Here is a 21,666-nt window from a genome sequence, read left to right on the forward strand (position 1 = left end):
ACCACTCCAAGTTTCCAAACTTAACATTTTTTTGGGCCTTCTCCTTAACATGGGTCTAGTCAAAAAGAATGTATTGTGGTCTTATTGGTCTACGCACCCAATACATCACATGCCCATGTTCTCTGCTGCCATGTCCAGGTCACGATTTGAGAACATCCTGCGCTTCCTGCACTTCAGTGCCAATACAGCCTGTCATCTAAGAGGCCACCCTGCTTATGACCGGTTCCACAAAATTCGGCCCCTCATAGACCACCTGTCATCAAAATTTGCAGATGCTTATACCCCTGAACAGTCATTTTGAGGCACTTGGTTTCCAGACTACTCCTTACGGTTTTGGGCCCCTAAAATGCAAGGGAAGTATAGGAACCCCACAAGTGACCCCATTTACAAAGAAGCCACCCCAAGGTATTCCATTAGGTGCATGATGAGTTCATAGAAGATTTCATTTTTTGTCACAAGTTAGTGCAAAATGACACTTGAAAAAAACAATAAAAATCAATTTACGCTAATTTGTGACAAAAAATTAAATCTTCTATGAACTCACCATACTCCTAACGGAATACTTTGGGGGTGTTGTCTTTCTAAAATGGGGTCACTTGTGGAGTTCCTAAACTGCCCTGGCATTTTAGGGGCCCTAAACTGTAAGGAGTAGTCTGGAAACCAAATGCCTCAAAATGACCTGTGAAAACCTAAAGGTACTCATAGGACTTTGGGCCCCTTAGCGCACCTAGGCTGCAAAAAAGTGTCACACATGTGGTATGGCCGTACTCAGGAGAAGTAGTATAATGTCTTTTGGGGCGTATTTTTACACGTACCCATGCTGGGTGAGAGAAATATCTCTGTAAATGACAATTGTGTGTAAAAAAAAATCAAAATATTGGGGTTTTAAGTCTGCAGTAGTGGTTAAAAACCAGCTATGCACAATAATAGTGGTGTGGGTGAGTGGGGCGGCAATTCCATAAAACCTGTAGCAAGACCACTCCCCCTTTGGATTAAATGTAGTTAAATAAGTCTTATAATACTTTTTTTTAAAAAACACAGCCAGGACAGCAACCTTAGAAACCACCCCAGAAAACTGTAAGGATGATTTGTATGGTCCAGTATAGTATAGCATGGACCCATACATAGGGATGCTTATTTGGATTTCGCCAAAATGCAATTTCCGCATTTCCAATGAGAAATTTCATTTCTGCATCGGAATTTGGAAATTGGTAATAGAAGTGCAGTAGGCGGATTTGAGCGGAACTTTTCGTGGAAATTTCTGCCGATTTTAACATTAATTTTCTCAAAAAGTACAAGGTCTTTTTGAAAGATTTTTCCTTGTTTCCACTCTTCTGCTTAACATACTCTGAAAATTTGGTGTTTCTAGTGCCTATGGAGGCTTTGCTATTAACCTCTAAAGTCAGCGGCCATTGACTGTAATGTAAAATGCAGAAAATCTGCATTACCGATATACGGTATGCCGCCAACTTTATAGGTTAATAGCAAAGCCCCCGTAGGTGATGGAAACACAACATGTTCAGGGTATGTTAAGCAGAAGAGTGCAAACAAGAGGAAAAACCTTTCAAAAAGACCTTGTACTTTTTGAGAAAATCAAAGTTAAAGTTGGCGGAAATTTCCATGAAAATCTGCATCGAAATACAGAAATTGGTAGTGGAAAGTGGTAGTGGTAATTGGCAATAGCAGAACGCGGATTTTCCACGTAAGCTGAAATTGGCAATTCCGCCCATCTCTGATACAGCAATGACATGGTGACCACAGTTGAATAAATCTGTACAAATTAGAAATAGCCAGTCTTTCCGTGCCTGGTCTAATATAATGTGTGCAGTATAACAATCAATTTTGTTTGTGTAATGCATGTGTTTATGGCAGTCATAACAAAAATGTATTCAAAAATTCCAGGATAGCCTAAATTAATTATGGAAGCAGAAAAAAATGACTGTGGCATGCACAGAGAATGTTCTAGCCTTTAAAGAAAACCCTTTATGGTCTAGTGACCCAGAAAACAGTTGCAAGCTTACCAATTGCTCAATTTGTATTAAAAATAAATCAAAAACGAATATATTTGGTTTTCTGAGTTACTTATATTATCCAGCTTAATTGCTACTTGACAGTGCTAGAGTTCCAGGTTGTGACTAGGACACTGTCTGCATAGAGTTGCAATGATTTCATGTTTGCATTGATTTTCTCAGAGTACATTTTTTCTCCTACAAACAAATACATATTGCTAGATGAAATGCCTTCCTAAAAGTTTATGCCATTTTTATGCAAATGTTTGTAGCTTGAAAATGGACTTATCAAATGCAGAAGTTGCTTAATTTGATTGGTCCATTTCAAGTTGCATTACATTGCCATAGCATTTGCATCAACTCAGAATTATTCGCATCTCATTAACCATTCTTGTGAGTAGTTACAAAGATAACGAAAAGCTCTCCAAAGGCAACTGAAATCGGATTGTAAAATAGACAGCCTCACAATTCTGTAATGTACAGCATATACATGCTCCAGGATGATACAATATCATATTCAGATCATAGCAATTGCCATTGCTGGGTTAGGTCTCTTTAAATGACCCCACCAATGTGTGTACTGTCTGTATCTTTTTTTTAAGATGACACAAAGCCGTTTGGTTTTGGTGGTAACAAACATTGACGTGCGTAAATGAAGATTACATATTGAGTAGAAAGTCTATCAATCATCAATATGTCCTTTGACCTTTGGGTGAGCTTCTTAGACCAGGGGCGGACTGACAACTCATGGGGCCCTCAGGAAATAGGAGATTATGGGGCCCCGTACACCCGCAAGCCACACCCGCGTGTACGGTGGAGGCATAGCTGCCTCCAATATTGGTAGCCATTACAGTTGCCCGCAGTATAGGTTAGATAGGTAGGTTCCTCCAGTATAGGTTAGATAGGTAGGTGCCCGCAGTATAGGTTAGATAGGTAGGATCCCGCTGTATAGGTTAGATAGGTAGGTGTACGCAGTATGGGTTAGATAGGTCAGTGCCCCCAGTATAGGTTAGATAGGTAGGTGCCCTGAGTATAGGTTAGATAGGAAAGGTGACCCGCATATAGGTTTGAAAGGTAGGTGCCCCATATAGGTTAGATAGGTAGGTGCCTGCAGTATAGGTTAGATAGGCAGGTGCCTGCAGTATAGGTTAGATAGGTAGGGGCCCGTAGTATAGGTTAGATAGGTAGATGCCTCCAGTATAGGTTAAATAGGTTGGTGCCCTCAGTATAGGTTAGATAGGTAGGCTCCCCCAGTAAAGGTTAGATAGGTAGGAGCCCCCAGTATAGGTTAGATAGGTAGGTGCCCGCAGTATAGGTTAGCTAGGTAGGTGACCCGCATATAGGTTTGAAAGGTAGGTGCCCCATATAGGTTAGATAGGTAGGTGTCTGCAGTATAGGTTAGATAGGTAGGTGCCCCCAGTATAGGTTAGATAGGTAAGTGCCCCAGTATAGGTAAGATAGGTAGGTGCCCGCAGTATAGGTTACATAGGTAGGTGCTCCAAATATAGGTTAGAAAGGTAGGTTCCCCCAGTATAGGTTAGATAGGTAGGTGCCTCCAGTATAGGCTAGATAGGTAGGTTCCTGCAGTATAGGTTAGATAAGTATGTGCCCGCAGTATAGGTTAGATAGGTAGGTGCCCCGCAGCGGTGGGGGAGCGGGCATAGTAGTTAAAATCACCTTACGCCGCCGATCCCCCACAGCCTCTATCTCCTTCCTCTCCCGGCATCTATCGCATTGGCAACAGCGCCCAATGTGATGACATGCGGTCACGACATCACAGGAAGGTGCTGTTACCAACGCAATGGACGCCTGGTAGAGAGGAAGGAGATAGAGGCTGCGGGGAGACCAGCGGTCGCCCCCTCTCCCTGCCTCTCAATCTTGCCAGGGGTGGGCACCCTACTGACCACAGGCCCTCGGTCCATGCCCAAGTGCCTTAATGGTCATTCCGCCCCATGTCTGAGATATGTGAATGTTGCAGTAAGATTGTAATTTAAAGAGAAATTCCATCTTTGCTGATAAACAATTACTTTGTCGTTCAGCTCAAGAAATGTCTATGACTAATGCCACAAGTCCTTCTTTCAGACTGGATACCTTTTTGTATATTTAAATTGAAATGCTGCGCAGCTCCATGTTCACCAGAACAGAGTGTATTCAGGACTGTCAGCGTCTTCCTGCCTATCAGTTTGTGCAGGTGTGGAAAAAGGGCAACAATTGTTGCTGGTCAGTGCAATTAATTACTTATGCAGGAAGGAGACTGTAGCTAGGTTGTTTGTGCTAAAAAGTAGCTCAAATACATATTTCAGACTGGAAATGTAATTAAATGTGGGCTGTTGGAAAAAAAACCAGCCAGCTACAAACTGAAATGGAAAGTTAAATTTTAAAAACAATCAACTATAAAATATATACTGTATATACACACACACACCCTGTACATTGCATGTAAAATGCACAATATGCAGTACATTTATTCATGCATTGTGCTATACATGTATATTTGTGAATATATTCCTTGCCACTGAGTTTTAAGATAATTATAAACCTTACCTGGTTTATGCCTTATCAGCCATTCATCAAATACTGCATCAGTGAAGGTATGAAGAAGCACAAAAATTGGATCATTTGGAGACAAATGGGTCTGACCTCCTGTGCCGTTCAGGAATAAGTGAGCTAGATTATGAAGGCTTCGAACTATAGGATTGTATTGGCCGTTAGGTTCACTATAGCCTGAATAAGATAGTAAAAAAAATATATTATTGCTCAGCATGTTAAGGTATCAGTGTTGCGGTTCTAATTATGGCAATTTGTTGTAGAACAAACACACACCTTCAATTGTATTTCGGAAACTGTCAGAAGAGTTTGAAAAGAATGGCGGAGTGTCAAACAAATTTACTTCCAAGCTGAGCAAGACATCTTCCATCTCAGGGAGTCTCTGCACCATGGGTCGGTCAACGTTCCCTGCTGGATTCCTCCTTATTGGGCCACCAGATGTAACTATAGATTTATTAATGTAGTCAAAAAAATATCCAAGTTGCAGGTGGAAGAACAAATGTATACACTGAATAGATAGCCCAACTTTATGAGGAGCAGATAACTGTTTACATTTTCTTAAAATCTCAAAGCAATATTTCCTTGAGTCCAGTACATGTAGCCAGTAGAGGTAGCCATTTAATCTCATTTGACCTCATTCGATCTGCCACCACATTAACCATTAAATAGATCTCTCTCTGATCAAATCTGATTAGAAAGGGATCTATTGCCTCCTCACACAATGCACACCAATTTCCAATAGATTTCAGCATGATCTGATGCAATTATCAAATCAAAAAGTCGATTGGCCTGCTAAATTTAAAGACCTCTTGGAGTTCACAAGAACTACTCAGATTTTGTTTGTGATGCATTTATTTTCTGCTCTCAAACTGAAATGATAAACATTAGGATGTCCAGGTCAGTTTTTATCTGTTTTGCAATGCTAATCATTGTTTAGTTTACATACTGCTGAACATCCTCTGAAGGTTTATTCACAACTGTGATGGCTTTTACTAGCACAGCTGAAGGATTAAAAGATCACCTAATAATGCTGTCACATATATTCTAACATGACAAGTAACTTAGGTAGGGCTTAATAAACTAAAATATGGTATTATTGCTGTACACTCACTCAGGTAACACACATTACGTAATGTAATTAGTGTAATGTGTGTTACAGTAGGAATCCTGACAATACCCATGTGTTAGGGCTGCGTTTATTGCTCAAAGTACTCTGCTGGCATACCTGCCCATAAAATTGCCATGTGCTTTCTGTGCATGGCAATATTACCAGCTTTTAGTGCATTAGGCCCATACTATAATAGCTTCTAAGTAGCTAAAAGACAATCTGTACTCTAAAATTCTTACAATAAAAAGCATACTATTCCATTCATTATGTTCTCCTGGGCCCCTCTGTGCTGTTTTTGCCACTCCCTGCTGCAATCCTGGCTTGTAATTGCCAGTTTTAGGCAGTGTTTACAAACAAAAAACATGGCTGCTAACCAGCATGTGACAGGCTCAGAGAAGCTCAGTGACTCATACAGAGCCTGGAGGGGCGTGGAGAGGGTGTGTATAACTTCTCCCTATCACAAGCAGAGCAGCACATTCCAGCCTGAGCCGACAAAGCTGACAAAGGAAAGATTAGATAACAGAGATATTACAGCGACTGTGCAACTAGGAAAGGCTGCAGTAACGACCACATTAGAGCAGGTATAGGAACTTATAGGATAGCAGAAATAAGGCTGAAAGTTTTGTTACAGAGTCTCTTTAACACCAGTGACCCTCAGAGATTTTCCGATGAGATGTAATATCAAGCCACACAGGGGAAGCTATTTTCCGAACCTCATTACTATTAAAACATTTTACATTTAAAATGTTGCATTTTGTAACTTACTGTTACAGATGGTTCCCAGGCTCTCATAGTCTTCTACAGATTCACATATAACTCGCCATCGGGAGAATACAGAGTTTGGACTTAAGAAGTTTGGGTCAAAATTACTCCTAGCACCCATAAGGTCATCAGTGCAAATGTCACACTCATTTCCACCAATACCAAAATTCCAATAAGGAAGAGCAAACGAAGGATCCCTCAGAAGGTTCTGGAAGTAGGAAAAATAATAAAAAACAATAGAGTTAGGAACAAATAGAGTTAAAATAAATATAATAAGTAATTAGTTCTGCATGCATGTAATTTAATCTTTGGAGTTATCATGTTAACCTCCAATGTAGCCCTGTGCAGTAGAAGTGTGTGTGTAGATAAATTAGCACAGATGTAATCAGTGGACAGAGAATACTAGCTCTCAGACAGAGGTCATCAGGAGGCTCTGTGTGGCTGATATTGTGCTGAAACCCCTCCTACAGTGTGATGTCAGTACCTAGGTCCTGACATCACACTGTGGGAGCCTTGTTGCATTGTGGGAAATAACAGCTGTTTCCAACTGCCAAAAAAGCAGCATCTCCTTCCACAGAAATCACCTGCCAGCAGAAAAAAATGTCGCCATGTGATATAAAAATGTAAATCATTAAGAGGAAAAATTTTACAATGGGCAAACACTGACCAAATAATTTATAAATAATTATTGTAAAATTTAAGCACCTTTTTTATTATATTATTTTAACTGCCGTTCCTCTTTAACTTCTAAGCTAAAAAAGTTAACATAACCTCTGCAGGGAACACTGAAATATGCAGAGTGCATTGGAAGTAGCATTAGTATAATACATAAACAAGGTTCTGCTTTAGTGATACCTATAACTAGGAGTGGATGCCCCCTCCTGCCACCCTTACCCCCAAAAATAATGCTTTTGGTTCCCATTTGTCCCAGCCCATCTGCAGTGCATATGTATGATTGCTGTAATGGCTATACAAGGCAAACATTATTTTTTATTTGTACACAAACATAGTCCTCCCTATTGCTAATGCCTCAACTTTAGCATGCGGGGTAACTCCTCCATTTTTAGCAAAGCACTGAATGGATAAGCATCATGAGGAGAAAAACCTGTCAAAGGAATGCAATATTATCCATTTAAGCCTCCTGGACATAGAAGCTACGTCCAGGAAGCCATGTGCGCTCCCGCACCCGATCGCGCGCGTGCACGCACTCCCAGCCGCAGATCGATAGCCCAGGAATCAATCAATGGGGACATGGTGCCCGATGAGTGATTCCTCTCCCCTGCAGAAAAAGCGTCCGCTTCTCTCGGAAGCCTCGCTTTTTCTGCCTCTTGCGTCCCCCTACGTCCCTCTAAGCGTACACGTTACACTTAGAGTGACGTCATGTAAACGAACTCATGGCTGCCATCTTGTGGACAAAAAGTAAAACTACATCTAAATGTAAAAATAAATAAAAATACACATATTTACATTAAAAAAAATACTATTTACATCCCACCCTCCCAAAAATACCCACATAAAATGTTTGATAAAAAAAAAAAAAAAAAAGCATTACAATAAAAAAAAAACAACACGTAAATATTTACCTAAGGGTCTAAACTTTTTAAATATTAATGTAAAGATTAAATATTTCTATTTTTTTTTTAAATTATAAGCTTGTAAATAGTGATGGATGCAAAACGGAAAAAATGCACTTTTATTTCCAAATAAAATATTGTCGCCATACATTGTGATAGGGACATAATTTAAATGGTGTAATAACCGGGACAAATGGGCAAATACAATACGTGGGTTTTAATTATGGAGGCATGTATTATTTTAAAACTATAATGGCCGAAAACTGAGAAATAATGAATTTTTTTTCAATTTTTTTCTTATTCTTACTGTTAAAATGCATTTACAGTAAAGTGGCTCTTAGCAAAATGTACCCCCCCAAAGAAAGCCTAATTGGTGGTGGAAAAAACAAGATATAGATCAGATCATTGTGATAAATAGTGATAAAGTTATAGGCTAATGAATGAGAGGTGAACATTGCTCGGATGCATAAAGTGAAAACGACTGAGGGCTGAGGTGGTTAAGCATGGTCCTCTAATACCAATTCAATGGGCCATGATGAGGCAGTTAAAAAGGTCTGAATGTGCCTGTTTTTGAAAGTTGAAACTTCAACATTTTTTCCCCTTCAGAACCTATTTTAACAAATGTTAATTAAGAATAAACCATGAATATTCTGCAAGTTTATTGGCAGCAATGTTGAAAGGATTACCCATCATTTCACTTAAGGTGCGTACACACGCATTACTAAAGAGAACGACGGGTCTGTCAGACCCTCCCCCTGGGCAGTCGTTCTTCCGACAGTAGTGCATGTGTACAGTCTGTCTGCAGACTGATAAGGCTGTTTCTGAATGATCCGCTCAGCTTTATCAGTCTGCAGACAGACTGTACACATGCGCTACTGTCGGGAGAACGACCGCCCAGCGGAAGGGGTCTGGTGGACCCGCCATTCTCTGTAGTAGTGCGTGTGTACGCTCCTTTAGTATGCTCAAAAGTACTGCTTTTCTGCATGTTCCGACCTACTGATAAAGTAATAGACTTTGAGCATACAGTCAACCATCCCTCTTAAAGGACCCCTGATGTGAGAGGAATATGCAGGCTGCCATATTTATTTCCTAATAAACAATACCAGTTGCCTAGCTGTCCTGCTGCCCCAGTAGTGTCTGAATCACACACAAGCATGCAGCAAATTCAGTCAAACTACAGTTAAACAATAAACGTCTGATCTGCATGCTTGTTCAGGGTCCTTGGCTAAAAGTTTTATGCTAGGAATACACAATGAGATTTTTCAGTCGATTTACTGTCCGATCTTATTTTCGATCGATTTTCTTATCTTTTCTTATCAATTTCCATTCACTTCTGTGAGAAATTGACCAGAAAAACTATCTAAAATAAGATCAAACATTTCGAAAATAATATATCGAACCATCTATCTAACACAAAATCTAATGATGTATTCCCAGCATTATGCTGGGAATACACGCAGGGCCGGCCCTAGACTTTTTGCCGCCTGAGGCAAATTTTTTAAAAATTGTCACCGCCGCCCCTCCCCCCCCTCGGGGGGGGGGGGGGCCTCTGGGGGGCCGCCGAGCTGGAGGGGTAGCTGGCAGGACGGGGGTATTGGGCCAGTGGCGGGGAGGGGGGTCGGACCCCCCCCTCCCTCGCCTGGGTCCCCCGTCCTCTGCTCCCCTCCAGCCTAAATAGAAGCAGCCGTATGTGTAAGAGGCACGGGCGGGGAGGACACTCACCTCTTCCCAGTGTGCGTTCCACTGATGTCACTTCCTGCAGCGTTGCAGGAAGTGATGTCAGTGGAGCGCACGCTGGAGCGAGGAGGAGGTGAGTGTCTCCCCGCCCGTGCCTCTTACACATACGGCTGCTTCTATTTAGGCTGGAGGGGAGCGGAGGACGGGGGACCCAGGCGAGGGAGGGGGGGGTCTGACCCCCCTCCCCGCCGCTGGCCCAATACCCCCGTCCTGCCAGCTACCCCTCCAGCTCGGCGGGCCGGCTCCCCGCACCCACGGATGGGCGGGTGCCGCCCCTGGAAATTTGCCGCCTGAGGCAAAAGTTTCACCCCGCCTCATGAGCGGGCCGGCCCTGAATACACGGGTCGATTCTGGTGCTCGATTCTGCACCCGATCGTTTTGCCCTCTCGAGTCTCTTATCTTCCGCTCGTTTTTTTTATCTTTATTCAATCCAATGAGAAATCAAGCGGAAAAATGATCAAATGGTGATCGGACATGTCAGAAATTATCTGACCATCTTATCAGCTCAGAATTGAGGTTCGGCAAGACTGCCAGGCAATCTGCATTGTTGAAAAGGAAATAAATATGGCATCCTTCATATCCCTCTCAATTCTTTAACCCTAATCAAACATAACTGTGATGAAAAAAAAAATCATGCTTAGCCACAAAATACTATTTTTGTTGTGTTAAAGCATTGGCCTTATTTACTTGCATTGCTTTTTAAAAAGCCGTGCTCAGGTCATTCTGCCTCTAAGCTATGCAGTGCTTCAGTGAATGATCAAGCAAGCACATTTTACAAGGCAAATCTTTTAAACATGTAAGTGGCACTATATAGTAAATTATCTTAAAAAGTTCTATCCATATATTAGTTACAGATTTGAGAAAAGTATTTATTTAAATCACTATACTACTATGGATAAAGCTGTATAAAAATAAACTCCAAGGGACCGGGAAAAATGGTTTACTATATCAGAAATAGTCCTAGAAATGGCCCATTATGCCCTGGCAAAAGAGCAACTCTGTCCTCCCATTGGAGGTACAGTACAAGTATTTGCACATTTGGTGGACTACCAGGTTAAGTATACCTTAGGGCTACATAGCCAGGATGGACAAATTAGAACAGTATCCAGGGCTCCTTAAAAATTGCAGCTGTGACGCAATAGAGGCAGCCCCTCACTTCCTGTGAGTGGCTCCGATATATCTGCTGGTGGGACTTAAAGCATGTGCCTTGCAGCATAAGCCTGAGGAGAGCAGCTGACCATTGGTTTTACACTGACATATGACGCATGCACCGCCCACTTTTTACTATATCCAGAGGCAGCGTCATGAAGGGGCTAAAAACATGTTTACTGTAACAGAAGTTTTATTATATCCAGGTTTACTATACCAGGCGTTGCTCCCATAGACTTATAATGGAGATTGGCCAGGACCTGGAGAGATAGTTTACTATACCCGAATATTTACTATACCTAAGTTTATTATAACAAGCTTATACTGTGTTAGTCATGCTATGAGGTTCTAGGTTTTAGTACTTATACTAAGGATACCTTACCTGCATGTCCCTTTCTAGTTGAATCAAGTGGAATCTGTGCCATGATAGAAACCCAGGGCCTTCATGAGAAAAGTCTATATCACCAATACTACCCAGGCCTGGTCCCAGGAAGGTTTTGCTGACACTGTAGTAGTGAGTCCAGACAAAGAAGTCATAGATTGAAATATTTTCAAAGTTAGTAGTGTTTCTTTCTTGATCTATTAACTCGTTGTAGTGCCTTGTAGCAATGACAAAGTCCGGATGCACAGTGTTTTTTGCAAGATCCAGTGCATTAATAAAATGTTGTCGCTCCTCAGGACGCAAATCCAAGATATTTTTTCTTACTGTAATAAGGACATTGAGGTATTAGAACAAGTATAATGAGAATCTGAATTTATAGCCTTTCAATTTAATGCACTGAACCATTATAAAGCAGCAATGACAATCTTTTGAGATTCAGATCAGACAAGATGGTATCCTTTGTTTGCTTAAAGAAAACCTGTACTGAAAATAAAATTCAAAATAGGCATACACAAGTCATACTTACCTTCCATGTAGTCTACGCCTCAGTGTCTTTCTCGTGTCCTGCGTCCTATTTGTTCACTATGATCAAGGGAATTTTCCGTCCTCCATTTTGAAAATAGCCATTACCCATAACAGCTTTCTGGTCAGCACACAGTTAAACTGTAACATCGCCCACTTGAGCCATAGGGGAACATGGACATTGCCTGGTACATCCGTTTTCCTCTCAGCTATAACTGACAGCAACTGATATTTTACTGACAGCAACTGATATATTTCAGATCTGACAAAATATTGTCAGAACTGGATGGGATTATTGTCAGAAGAAAATGGTGAGCTTCTGGGAGGAACTGATGTCAAGGTAACTCTGTAATTTTCATTTGAAGTTACCTCATGTGTTTATTTTAAATATTTTTACTCAGTACAGGTTCTCTTTAAACTTAAAGTGGGTTAAAAGTGCAATTACAAAGCTCTTGTACCTATTGTGGCGTACATCAAAAAAGGGCGTCAGGAAAAAAGGGCGCGTGGTGTAAACGATAAGCAGTATTATCGTTTATAAAAATATTGTGTAGAATTTCGTTTACAAATAGTGTTTTAAGAATTTATAAATCATTAAATAATGTGTATGAAATTGGCAATTCTTAAAACGTTAATCTTCCCTGTCTGTAAACTGAAACTTATAATTACGTTTGTTAAAAAAACAGTACAACAAACAATATTTGTTTAAACATTGTAATTATATATTGTTATGAATAATCTTGATTTATCGTTTATTATTATAATAAAATGTGAAAATACTGTTTATAACAATGATATTAATATAAATACATTCATAATAACTGTTGATAAGTATTATTAAAATTGTACTAAAACTATACCTAACCCTACTCTCACACAGAACCCTCCCTGTACCTATCCCTAACCCCTAGACCCCCTGGTGGTGCCTAAACCTAAGACCCCCCCTGGTGGTGCCTAAACCTAAGACCCCCCTGGTGGTGCCTAAACCTAAGACCCCCTGGTGGTACCTAAACCTAAGACCCCCTATGGATAATAATGTTTTACAAACATTAATAAATAAAACATTTAAATAAAAAAAATTAAATCATTTTTTTGGGTGGAAAATAATGTTTTAGAAATGTTTTACAAATAGTAATTGTAAAAAATATATTTCAATTTACGTTACATACTGATCGCTTTATTTTGTGAATAATAATGTTTTACAAACAGTAAGGGTTAAAATGTTAAATAATGTTTTAATTAAACAGGATAAATATGTTTAGTATTTTTATAAACGTTATTCGTCACGGATGCATTCTCTAAACATAAATCATCACAAGCACAGTTATAAAACATTAAAAATCTCCGTTTGTAAAACGTTAATCTCCGGCGCCCTTTTTTCCCTGTTCGGCACCCATTACACGATATTTATAATGGGAGTGAATGGGGCGCCCTTTTTGTCCACTTGTGTCATGCGCCCAAATCTCCTGCTTCCCCTATTGTGAGGTACAAGAGCAGCTAGTGTAAGATGCAAGAGTGCAAGTTTTGCAATTTTTGTATTAAACCGCTAAATTCATACTTTACATCTCACCCTACAGTGCTTGTAATATGGAGTCTGTGCCGAACTATTCAAATGCCTGATTCCACTAAAAGGTCACTCCCCCAAACCCTCCTTGCCATGGGAACGGCTGACGGATCATTTAAAATGGCTTTGCACTGGCCTGATACCACTATCGGTCTGTGTTTCAACCCAGTTGAAAGAGAATCTGTGCTCTAAAATTCTTGCAATAAAAACCATACCATTCTATTCATTATATTCTCCTGGGCCCCTCTGTGCTGTTTCTGCCAATCCTGGCTTGAAATTGCCATTTTTATGCAGTGTTTACAAACAAAAGACAGGCTGAGAGTAGGTCAGTATGTGACTCAAACAGAGCTTTCAGGGGGCCTGGAGAGGGTGTGTATAGCTTATATCCAATCACAAGCAGCACAGCACATTCCAGCCTGACTGCCTCGGCCCGACAGAGCCGACAGAGGAGAGAAGATTAGATCATATAACAGAGATAACACAGCCGCTGTGCAACAAGAAAAGGCTGCAGTTAGACATTGCACATTAGAACAGGTATAGGAACTTATAGGATAGAAGAAATAAGAATGGAAATTTTGTTAAAGAGTCTCTTGAAGGTGGTCATTCATAATATGAGCTTATAAATTGAAAGTGAACCTGGAGACTGCCATCTTCACTCCCTTATAAACAAGTCCAGTTACCTGGATGTCACATTGAGGTTTAGGCCAGTAATGTCACAAGGACGGTGTGGAGGGTTGCAGGCCACACCGTTTGTCTCTGCAGAAGGATTTCACCTGGGTAGAGGGCAGGTAGGGTGGTTTTTCATGGCCTGGGGCAGAGCAATGCATGAAGGGGCGAGGCAATGGGCAAAGATTCAGAGCATCTGGCAGATGGGGGCGGAGCAATGGGCGGGTGGGCCAATGTGGAGAGTCCACACCAGAGAAGTGCAGGTCATCTGAGCGCCGGGCAGGCCGAATGACGGCTCTCCCTACTGCCGCTAAACTCTGGGGTGGCATTAAATATTTTTCCCCCTTGTCACAACTAAGAGAGAGGTGTAATTCAGGGTCTGGCAACCACCAGAGCCCAGAATTACTGCTGCTGGGTGCGTGCAGCATAGCATTGCTGCTATGACGGCGCAAAATGACCTGCTTCGCACCAGAGAGTTAACTCATTTCTCCAAGATCCGTCTTCATTCTACTATGATGAAAAAAGTAATCATCCAGGCACATCACCTCAAGTTAGGACATTTAAATAAGTAATAAGGAGCTAAAGGGTGTGTGGCCAACAAAAAAGTTGTGTTGGCCACACGTCCTTTAGCACCTCCCTTATAACTTATTTAAATGTCCTAACTTGAGGAGATGTGCCTGGATTTTTGTGCTTTTTCTTGTACCTTACCCTTGGAGTCAGGGTTTAATCCAGTGCACTCCCTGTTTGCAGGGCAGCCATCAGAAATTTTGAGGCCCCTCACACATCATCAGGCCCGGGCCTCCCCCCCCCCTCCCTGGGCCCACCCACTGGTTGCTGTGCTCGCCCACTAAAAAAAAAAAAATGACCATAACCATGGCATGTTGTGGGTTGAGCCAAATACTAGCAAAATTCTCCTTTCTTCCTGTGCCTCTTTCGTCTCCACCTGTCTCACCTCAGTTTGTGCCTCTTTTGTGTCCCTCTGTGTGACCTCTTGTTCCCGTCTCATCTCTTTTCTCCCTGTGGCTCTTTTGTCCGCCTCTGTTCCCCCTGTGCCTTTTTTATCCCCGTGTTACCTCTTTTCCCCCTCTGTCTCAGCTCATCCCCTTGCCCTAGCCAGGTATAGGCATCCAGGCAAAGGTGTCCCCAGTATAGGCAGTCAGGTATAGGTACCCCCAGTATAAGTTTCCAGCTGTAGGTGGTGCCCCAGTATAGGTAGCCTGGTATAGATGCCCCCAGTATAGGTAGTCTGGTATAGCTGGTGCCCCAGTATAGGCCAGCAAGATACAGGTGCCCCAGTATATGTATTCAATTATAGGTGGTGCCATGGTATAGGTAGCCTGGTATAGTTGCCCCCAGTATAGGTAGCCTGGTATGGGTGGTGCACCAGTATAGGTTAGCCAGGTACAGGTGCCCCCATAATAGATAGCAAGCTATAGGCACCCCAGTATAAGAAGCCAAGTATAGGTGGTGCCCCAGTATAGGTAGCCAGGTGTAGGTGGTGCCCCAGTATAGGTAGCCAGGTGTAGGTGGTGCCCCAGTACAGGTGGCCAGGTAAGGGTGGTGACCCAGTATAGGTAGCCTGTAGCCAGATATAGGTAGTGCCCCAGTATAGAAAGTCTGCTGTAGCAGGATCACTCATCTGCTCCCCACATTCAAGGGCTGATGTCACTCTTCTCTCAGTGCTGGAACGTGGTGTGCTGGTTAGTGAGCCACAGACCCACAGCCAGCACATGCGGTTCTTCCAGTGCTTTGGGGGGGGCCCAGGGCCCCTAGAAGCCCTGGGCCCCTCACTGCAGTGTCAGTTGCCCCCCCCCCTGATGGCTGCCCTGCCTGTTTGTGATCATTCTCAGCATGCACACAGCTTATGCTGGTGTGTGCATGGTGCACATGAATCTATTTTGTTAGCTCCTTTGTGGGATTAGTCTCTGTTCCAAGAGAGAACCTTACGATATGTGCTCCTAATCCTTAGATACTTTTGATGCACTGAATGCTTTCATGTTTGCACTAAGCATTTTGCAAGGCCAGAGCTGGAACACATACTAACACTGGGGGACCTCTGCACTGTGTATGTGGCTACGCAAGAGAATGTAGTCATTTGTAACAAAGACCCTGGCTTTTAACCTAGCTGAAGGGATAGCTGAAGGGCTTTTAACCTAGCTGAAGGGATAGCAGTGATTTTAATGAAAGAATTTGCTGAACCATTTGCATGCGAGTGTGCAAAGGGTTAATTGACTTTCCTTCTTTATGATACACATCACATGATAACAGGTGGCACTTGCACCAAAGCGAAAGTGCAACTAATTTGCATGAAGACAGATACTGCACACTCTGTATAAAGATGAGGTCACCCTCTTTAGCCTCCTATACTGGGGGGATCATGTGGCTCCCTATACTGGGGGGTTATCTGGCTACCTATACTTGGTGGGTCATGTGGCTACCTATATTAGGAGGGAGGGGGTTTCTTGTGGCTACAATACTGGGGGGGAGGTGTTATAAGGCTATTGATACTGGGGGCTCATCTGGCTACCTAAACTCAGGGAAGGTGTTGTCTACATATATTAGGGGGAGGGGTGTGTCATCTGTCTAACTATAATGGGGAAGGGTTATGGGACTACCTATACTGGGGAGTCATCTTTCTATCTATACTGGGGGGTCATCTGGCTACCTATACTCAAGACACATCTGGCTGCCTATACTGGGGGGACATCTGACTATCTATACTGTGGCAGACATCTCTGCAGAGCCTAGCGCAGCCTTACCGTCTCCTGCGCTGTGTGTCCTATGTTCTGACTGTCTTCCACTGCGACTATCCATTCTTTACCGTCTGCTTCTAGTTTACTGTATATTGTGTCACACGACGTTCAGTAGAAGCAGAAGGTAGCCAAAAAGTGAAGGATGGACTGGACTCAGGAGACAGGGCACTGGAGATGGTGAAAATCTAGCACATTTGCTGCACTAGTCTCTGTTTTGTAGAGCAAAGTAGAGGGCCCAAAAGAGGGATGGAGGAATGAAGTCAGTCCCCCCTCCTCGCCACCAGAGATTAAGCTTAAGTTGGTGGAGAGGAGTTGGGGATGTGGCCGGTAACAAGATTTAAGAGGGAGTTGATGCTTGGGGAGGGGGTGACACCATGAGTTTTCACACTAGGTGACACCAACCCTAGTGATACCTCTGCTTTACGCTTTAGTTGTTTTTAATACACTAAAAATGGTAGTCGCTCATTCAGGTTAATAACCACCATATGAGGAGCTCACAAGGCTGGCCAAATACACAGAGCAAAATTTAAAGAGGCCTGGGCTCAAAATTTACAGCAGGCATGTAGGTTAAGCCCCTCTGCTGGTGTCAATGACAATCTCCTAGAGGGGTCCCAATGCTAACGGTGCCACTAAAGTATAGTTATACAGTATTAAACAGATACCATAACACTATATTTTTGTGATTTTTCTCTGTACCTCAGCATTGAGTTTTAATGAAAAGGCTTTGGCTTAACAATCCAATCAAGAATTCCTAAGGATTCATACACACATCAAACTTTGACTGGCCAATTGTACCTTATCCATGTATTTTGAGGGCTACCTAACCTACACAATCTGCTTGTAGTATTTAAAATCTCTTGGCCTTCATATTACATCAAATTAAAATTTGTCAATTAAAATTGCAAACACAAGCTACATTACAGTATCAGATGAAATTTGCTTTTCCACGCCATTAAATTGCCATAAAGATTATAGACCCATTTCATTAGGTCTGGATCTATGATACTTCACACTTTAAGGGCATATTCACAGTGGGACGTTGCGTTGTAATGCGACGTTAAAGTCGCAACGCAGCACTACAACGCAACGCAAAAAAAGGTGGTAACGCACATTAACACTACGTTACCATGGCATACAGTAGATTCAGTGGAGCATACAGTCAATGAAAAGTATGCCTCTCTGTATCTGGTAACGTCTGCGTTTAGAGGTAATGCACTACAAGCAGTGAGTTACCATAATGCAACATTTACAACGCGACTTTAATGTCGCACTGTGAATGTCGTATAGGATTAATGTTACAGTGTGTTAGTTATCTTGCGCTATAATTACTTTATTACAAGGCAGGACAATAATGTCCCACTGTGAATGCGACCTTACACTATCATTCAATAGAAGCTAATGTCAACCACATTGCAAGCATTTCTATTATATTGTGCCTCAGTCTCAACCTATAGGCTGTCAAGTATTAACACTTTATAGATGGTCAATGAGATGCTTATACATTTAAAGAAAGCTTCAAGCGTTCTGGATTTGGGCCAAATGCACTTCTTGTCAGTTTTGGCTCAATACCAAGTTGCATTCAAGATGGAATTATTGGAATCTAGTTGACCATCTCTATAGTTGAGCTTCTGCCTACAGTATATATTAAATTTTAGTGTTGAAGCCCTTTTGTATTGATTATAAGTTAATTAAATTACTCAGCAGCTTCTGCAGAGTCCGTCCGCTTTTGGAGAGTGCATAAGTCTTCCAGACAACAACATTTCCCAGCTTAGTTACCAGATATTAAACAAGAGCAAAGCTACTGAAATATTTACAAGCATGCCATTTTAATTTCATAAATAAACAGTCAGGTTCTGAAACATTTGAAAGGCAATGTTTTAGAGTTAGCTTTAAGTTAATCAGAAAGATAAATGTTGCAGTTCAGCCCTAACATATTTCAAGTCCCTTAGTAAATGCAGATGTGACTAAAAACAGACTTTTGTAAAATTAACCTGAGGTGAGAGAGACATGGCTGCCATATTTATTTCCTTTTAAGCAATATCAGTTGCCTGGCAGTCCTGATTCTGTGTCTCTGAGGGTAGGAACATACTAGGCAGAATCGCATACGCGTTTTCTATAGCATATAGTGGAAAATGCATATGTGATTCTGCCTAGTGTGTTCCTACCCTAATACTTTTAGCCATAGACCCTGGAACAACAGCAGATCAGGTACTCTGACTCAGGTTTTACCGTATTAGCAATGTTCCAAGGTATTGATAAATATGGCAGCCTCCTTATCTCTTTCAGCCTGGGTTACTTTAATGGTCAGGGCTTGTGAAATTTCATAAATCATAGTTGCTAAAGGGTAATTGTCAGGATTGAATTTTGAAATCACTTACCAACTACAAGTGGTTGATCACAGTCATCACCAGTCCATCCAGGTCTGCAGCTGCCACAGTTGTAACCATAGAACCTTCCATTACACAAACACGTCCTGTTAAAGAAGCGAATGGGCCACTGTTCACGGTCATCCACACCATCATGTTGATACTGGGGTCCATGAGGTCTGGTGTCTACAGTGACTGGTACACACAGACCACGGCCTACAGTGAAGCCACATTGGTCATTAGGATCTGGAGACAGCTGGGGGAAGACACCTGGACAACACTCTCCACTAGCTAAGACTTCTGGAGTGGCACACTGACGAGGAAACTGGGCAGATACTAGGTCATCATAAAGAAGTGTAAAAACCAGTGCCACCGAAAATGTACGACAAAACCTGTCGCACATCATAATTGTTTTGTGTACAGTCAGCTGTAGAAAAACATAAATAAGGTTAGACATCTGGTGTGTCAGTGTTATAATAACTAAGTAGGTCATACACTTCTGAAATACAAAACAGTAATGCACAAATATTATGAATGCTTTGATGAGGAGTCCCTTCTTTATGACTCTTAGTAACAGACTAATGGCTATTTGACATTCTATGCTGCTTGGACAGTCCATAATTTTAACTAGTCCGACCTCCCTCTTATTAAATGAAAAAAATAAAAATAAATTACACACATTTTTTTTCTCCCCCCCACACAGGTAAAACATGTCTGAGAACACAGAAGGCATTTAAGAGAAATGCTTTCAACTTACCGTCACAGAAGAGAGAGGCGAGACTTCTGACTTAGTTGTAGTTAGACTAGCTTTATGAATTATGTGCAATTAAACATCCAGACAGACTCCCACACCTCATTTCCTTTAGGCTTATAAAATATACCATGCATGCATACAATCCCCTCTAGTAAACTTGCATGGGCGTGACCCAGGTCTTCTGTTTGCCACTCTGATACAAGGGTATCTATCTATCTATCTATCTATCTATCTAACTATCTATCTATATCAGATACTGAAATTATTACTCCCTCACAGAAGCCTTTCATCTAACAGTGTAGTAGTGTATTTTCCCAAATCACAGAAAAGTTTTAGTACATTCTTTAGACAACAGCTGACCTTTTTCTCAAAACAAGTTTACAAATGTCTTATTCACTTTCCCAGTATAATGGACAAGCGTATGTAACACATTATTATGTGAAAGCAAAGCACAAAAACAAAACGCTTATAGACTGTTCCAACTTACAGTTATCAGCAATAAGATGTAAAAACATAACAGAAGAAAATACATACAAGTCCGCATAGCTACTTTAAAGTTATATCGACATGAATTATTCACTTTCCTAACATAATGGAAAAGGCTATGTAACAAATTATTATGAGAAAGCTAAGCAAAAAAACAAAACAAAACAAAAAAAAACACTTATGGATTGTTCAAACCTACAGTTATCAGCAAAAAGTTGTAAAAACATAACAGACAAAAATACATACAAGTCTGGATAGCTACTTTAAAGTTATATCGACATAGATAAAATAAATTAGTCACCTTGATATAGTGATACATGTTCTCTTATGATTGTCCGTGTCAATTTTTAATTAATTATTATTGGTAACAACACTACATCCCCTCCTTCCACATACCTGCAAGTAGCAGACCAATGTATTGTTTCACCACTTGAAGGTCTGATGCACTAAGATGGGTTTTAGTTTGTTTTAAGGTCCATTTGTTGTTAATCCCTTTGATGCTGTCAGGAGAGTTTCCCTGCCCAGTCTAATCCTTTTATATCACAGAAGTTTACCCAGCACATGACCACTTTCATGCTGATTGCCTTGTGACCACACGGCACTCTGAGCACGGGTCAGAGACAAGCATTTTGAGACACTCAGACAGACATTCCTTAAACCTAATGTTTTCATTTAGATGATTGCCCATGAAGGATTTCTTTCCACTGCAATTATTGAGCCACTCTGCCTTTTTCACAGCACATCTTAAGAGCAGGGAATTATCTCTCAAGTGAATACAGCATCACACGCTTTTTAAAGAGCTGTCTATAAAGCTACCAGTTAAAAATTATACCAGCTATTTAAGATCTCAGTATTCACATACTCCTAGAGCTAGAGACACTCACCTACATAGGCTGCAAATCCACCTGCATCAGTACCTGCACAGGCTCCTATTTATCACACCCAGGCATTACTGAGCATAATCACACTGTCTATTTGCTTATTAACTATTACTATGCTTATCATCACATCAAGAAAGCCTTTCTTTACACTAGAGAAGTTCAGAGCAACCAGGAAGCTCATGGAGACCCAGAACAACTAGGAAAGTATAAGTATACCTCTTACTAAGCAAAGCTTTACTAAACATAAATTTGCCTTGGTAAAATGATAATAATTCAGCTTTATGCTGGGAACACATGATGCAATTTCCTGTCAGATCGATGGGTGATTGGACAGTGATTGGACAGGAAGATGTACATGTCCAAACTGCTTCCGATCGATAAAAGGATCGATTTTCCAAGGATAACTTCT

General features: G+C 41.4%; 1 protein-coding gene across 1 annotated transcript in view; it reads right to left on the reverse strand.

Annotated features, from left to right (window-relative positions):
- Nucleotides 1-20,889, reverse strand: part of TYRP1 (tyrosinase related protein 1) — a 39,227-nt gene extending 18,338 nt beyond the window's left edge. Inside the window, exons 1-6 of the mRNA XM_068234998.1 lie at nt 20,773-20,889; nt 19,149-19,563; nt 11,269-11,591; nt 6,430-6,634; nt 4,833-5,000; nt 4,554-4,733 (exon numbers count right to left, since the gene is read on the reverse strand). Coding sequence (XP_068091099.1) covers nt 4,554-4,733; nt 4,833-5,000; nt 6,430-6,634; nt 11,269-11,591; nt 19,149-19,542 — 1,270 coding nt within the window. The 5' untranslated portion in view covers nt 19,543-19,563; nt 20,773-20,889. The remainder of the gene's footprint in view (nt 1-4,553; nt 4,734-4,832; nt 5,001-6,429; nt 6,635-11,268; nt 11,592-19,148; nt 19,564-20,772) is intronic.
- Nucleotides 20,890-21,666: the final 777 nt, after the last annotated feature.

The sequence above is a fragment of the Hyperolius riggenbachi genome, chromosome 1, assembly GCF_040937935.1.
Source record: "Hyperolius riggenbachi isolate aHypRig1 chromosome 1, aHypRig1.pri, whole genome shotgun sequence".
In the NCBI taxonomy this organism is placed as follows: domain Eukaryota; kingdom Metazoa; phylum Chordata; class Amphibia; order Anura; family Hyperoliidae; genus Hyperolius; species Hyperolius riggenbachi.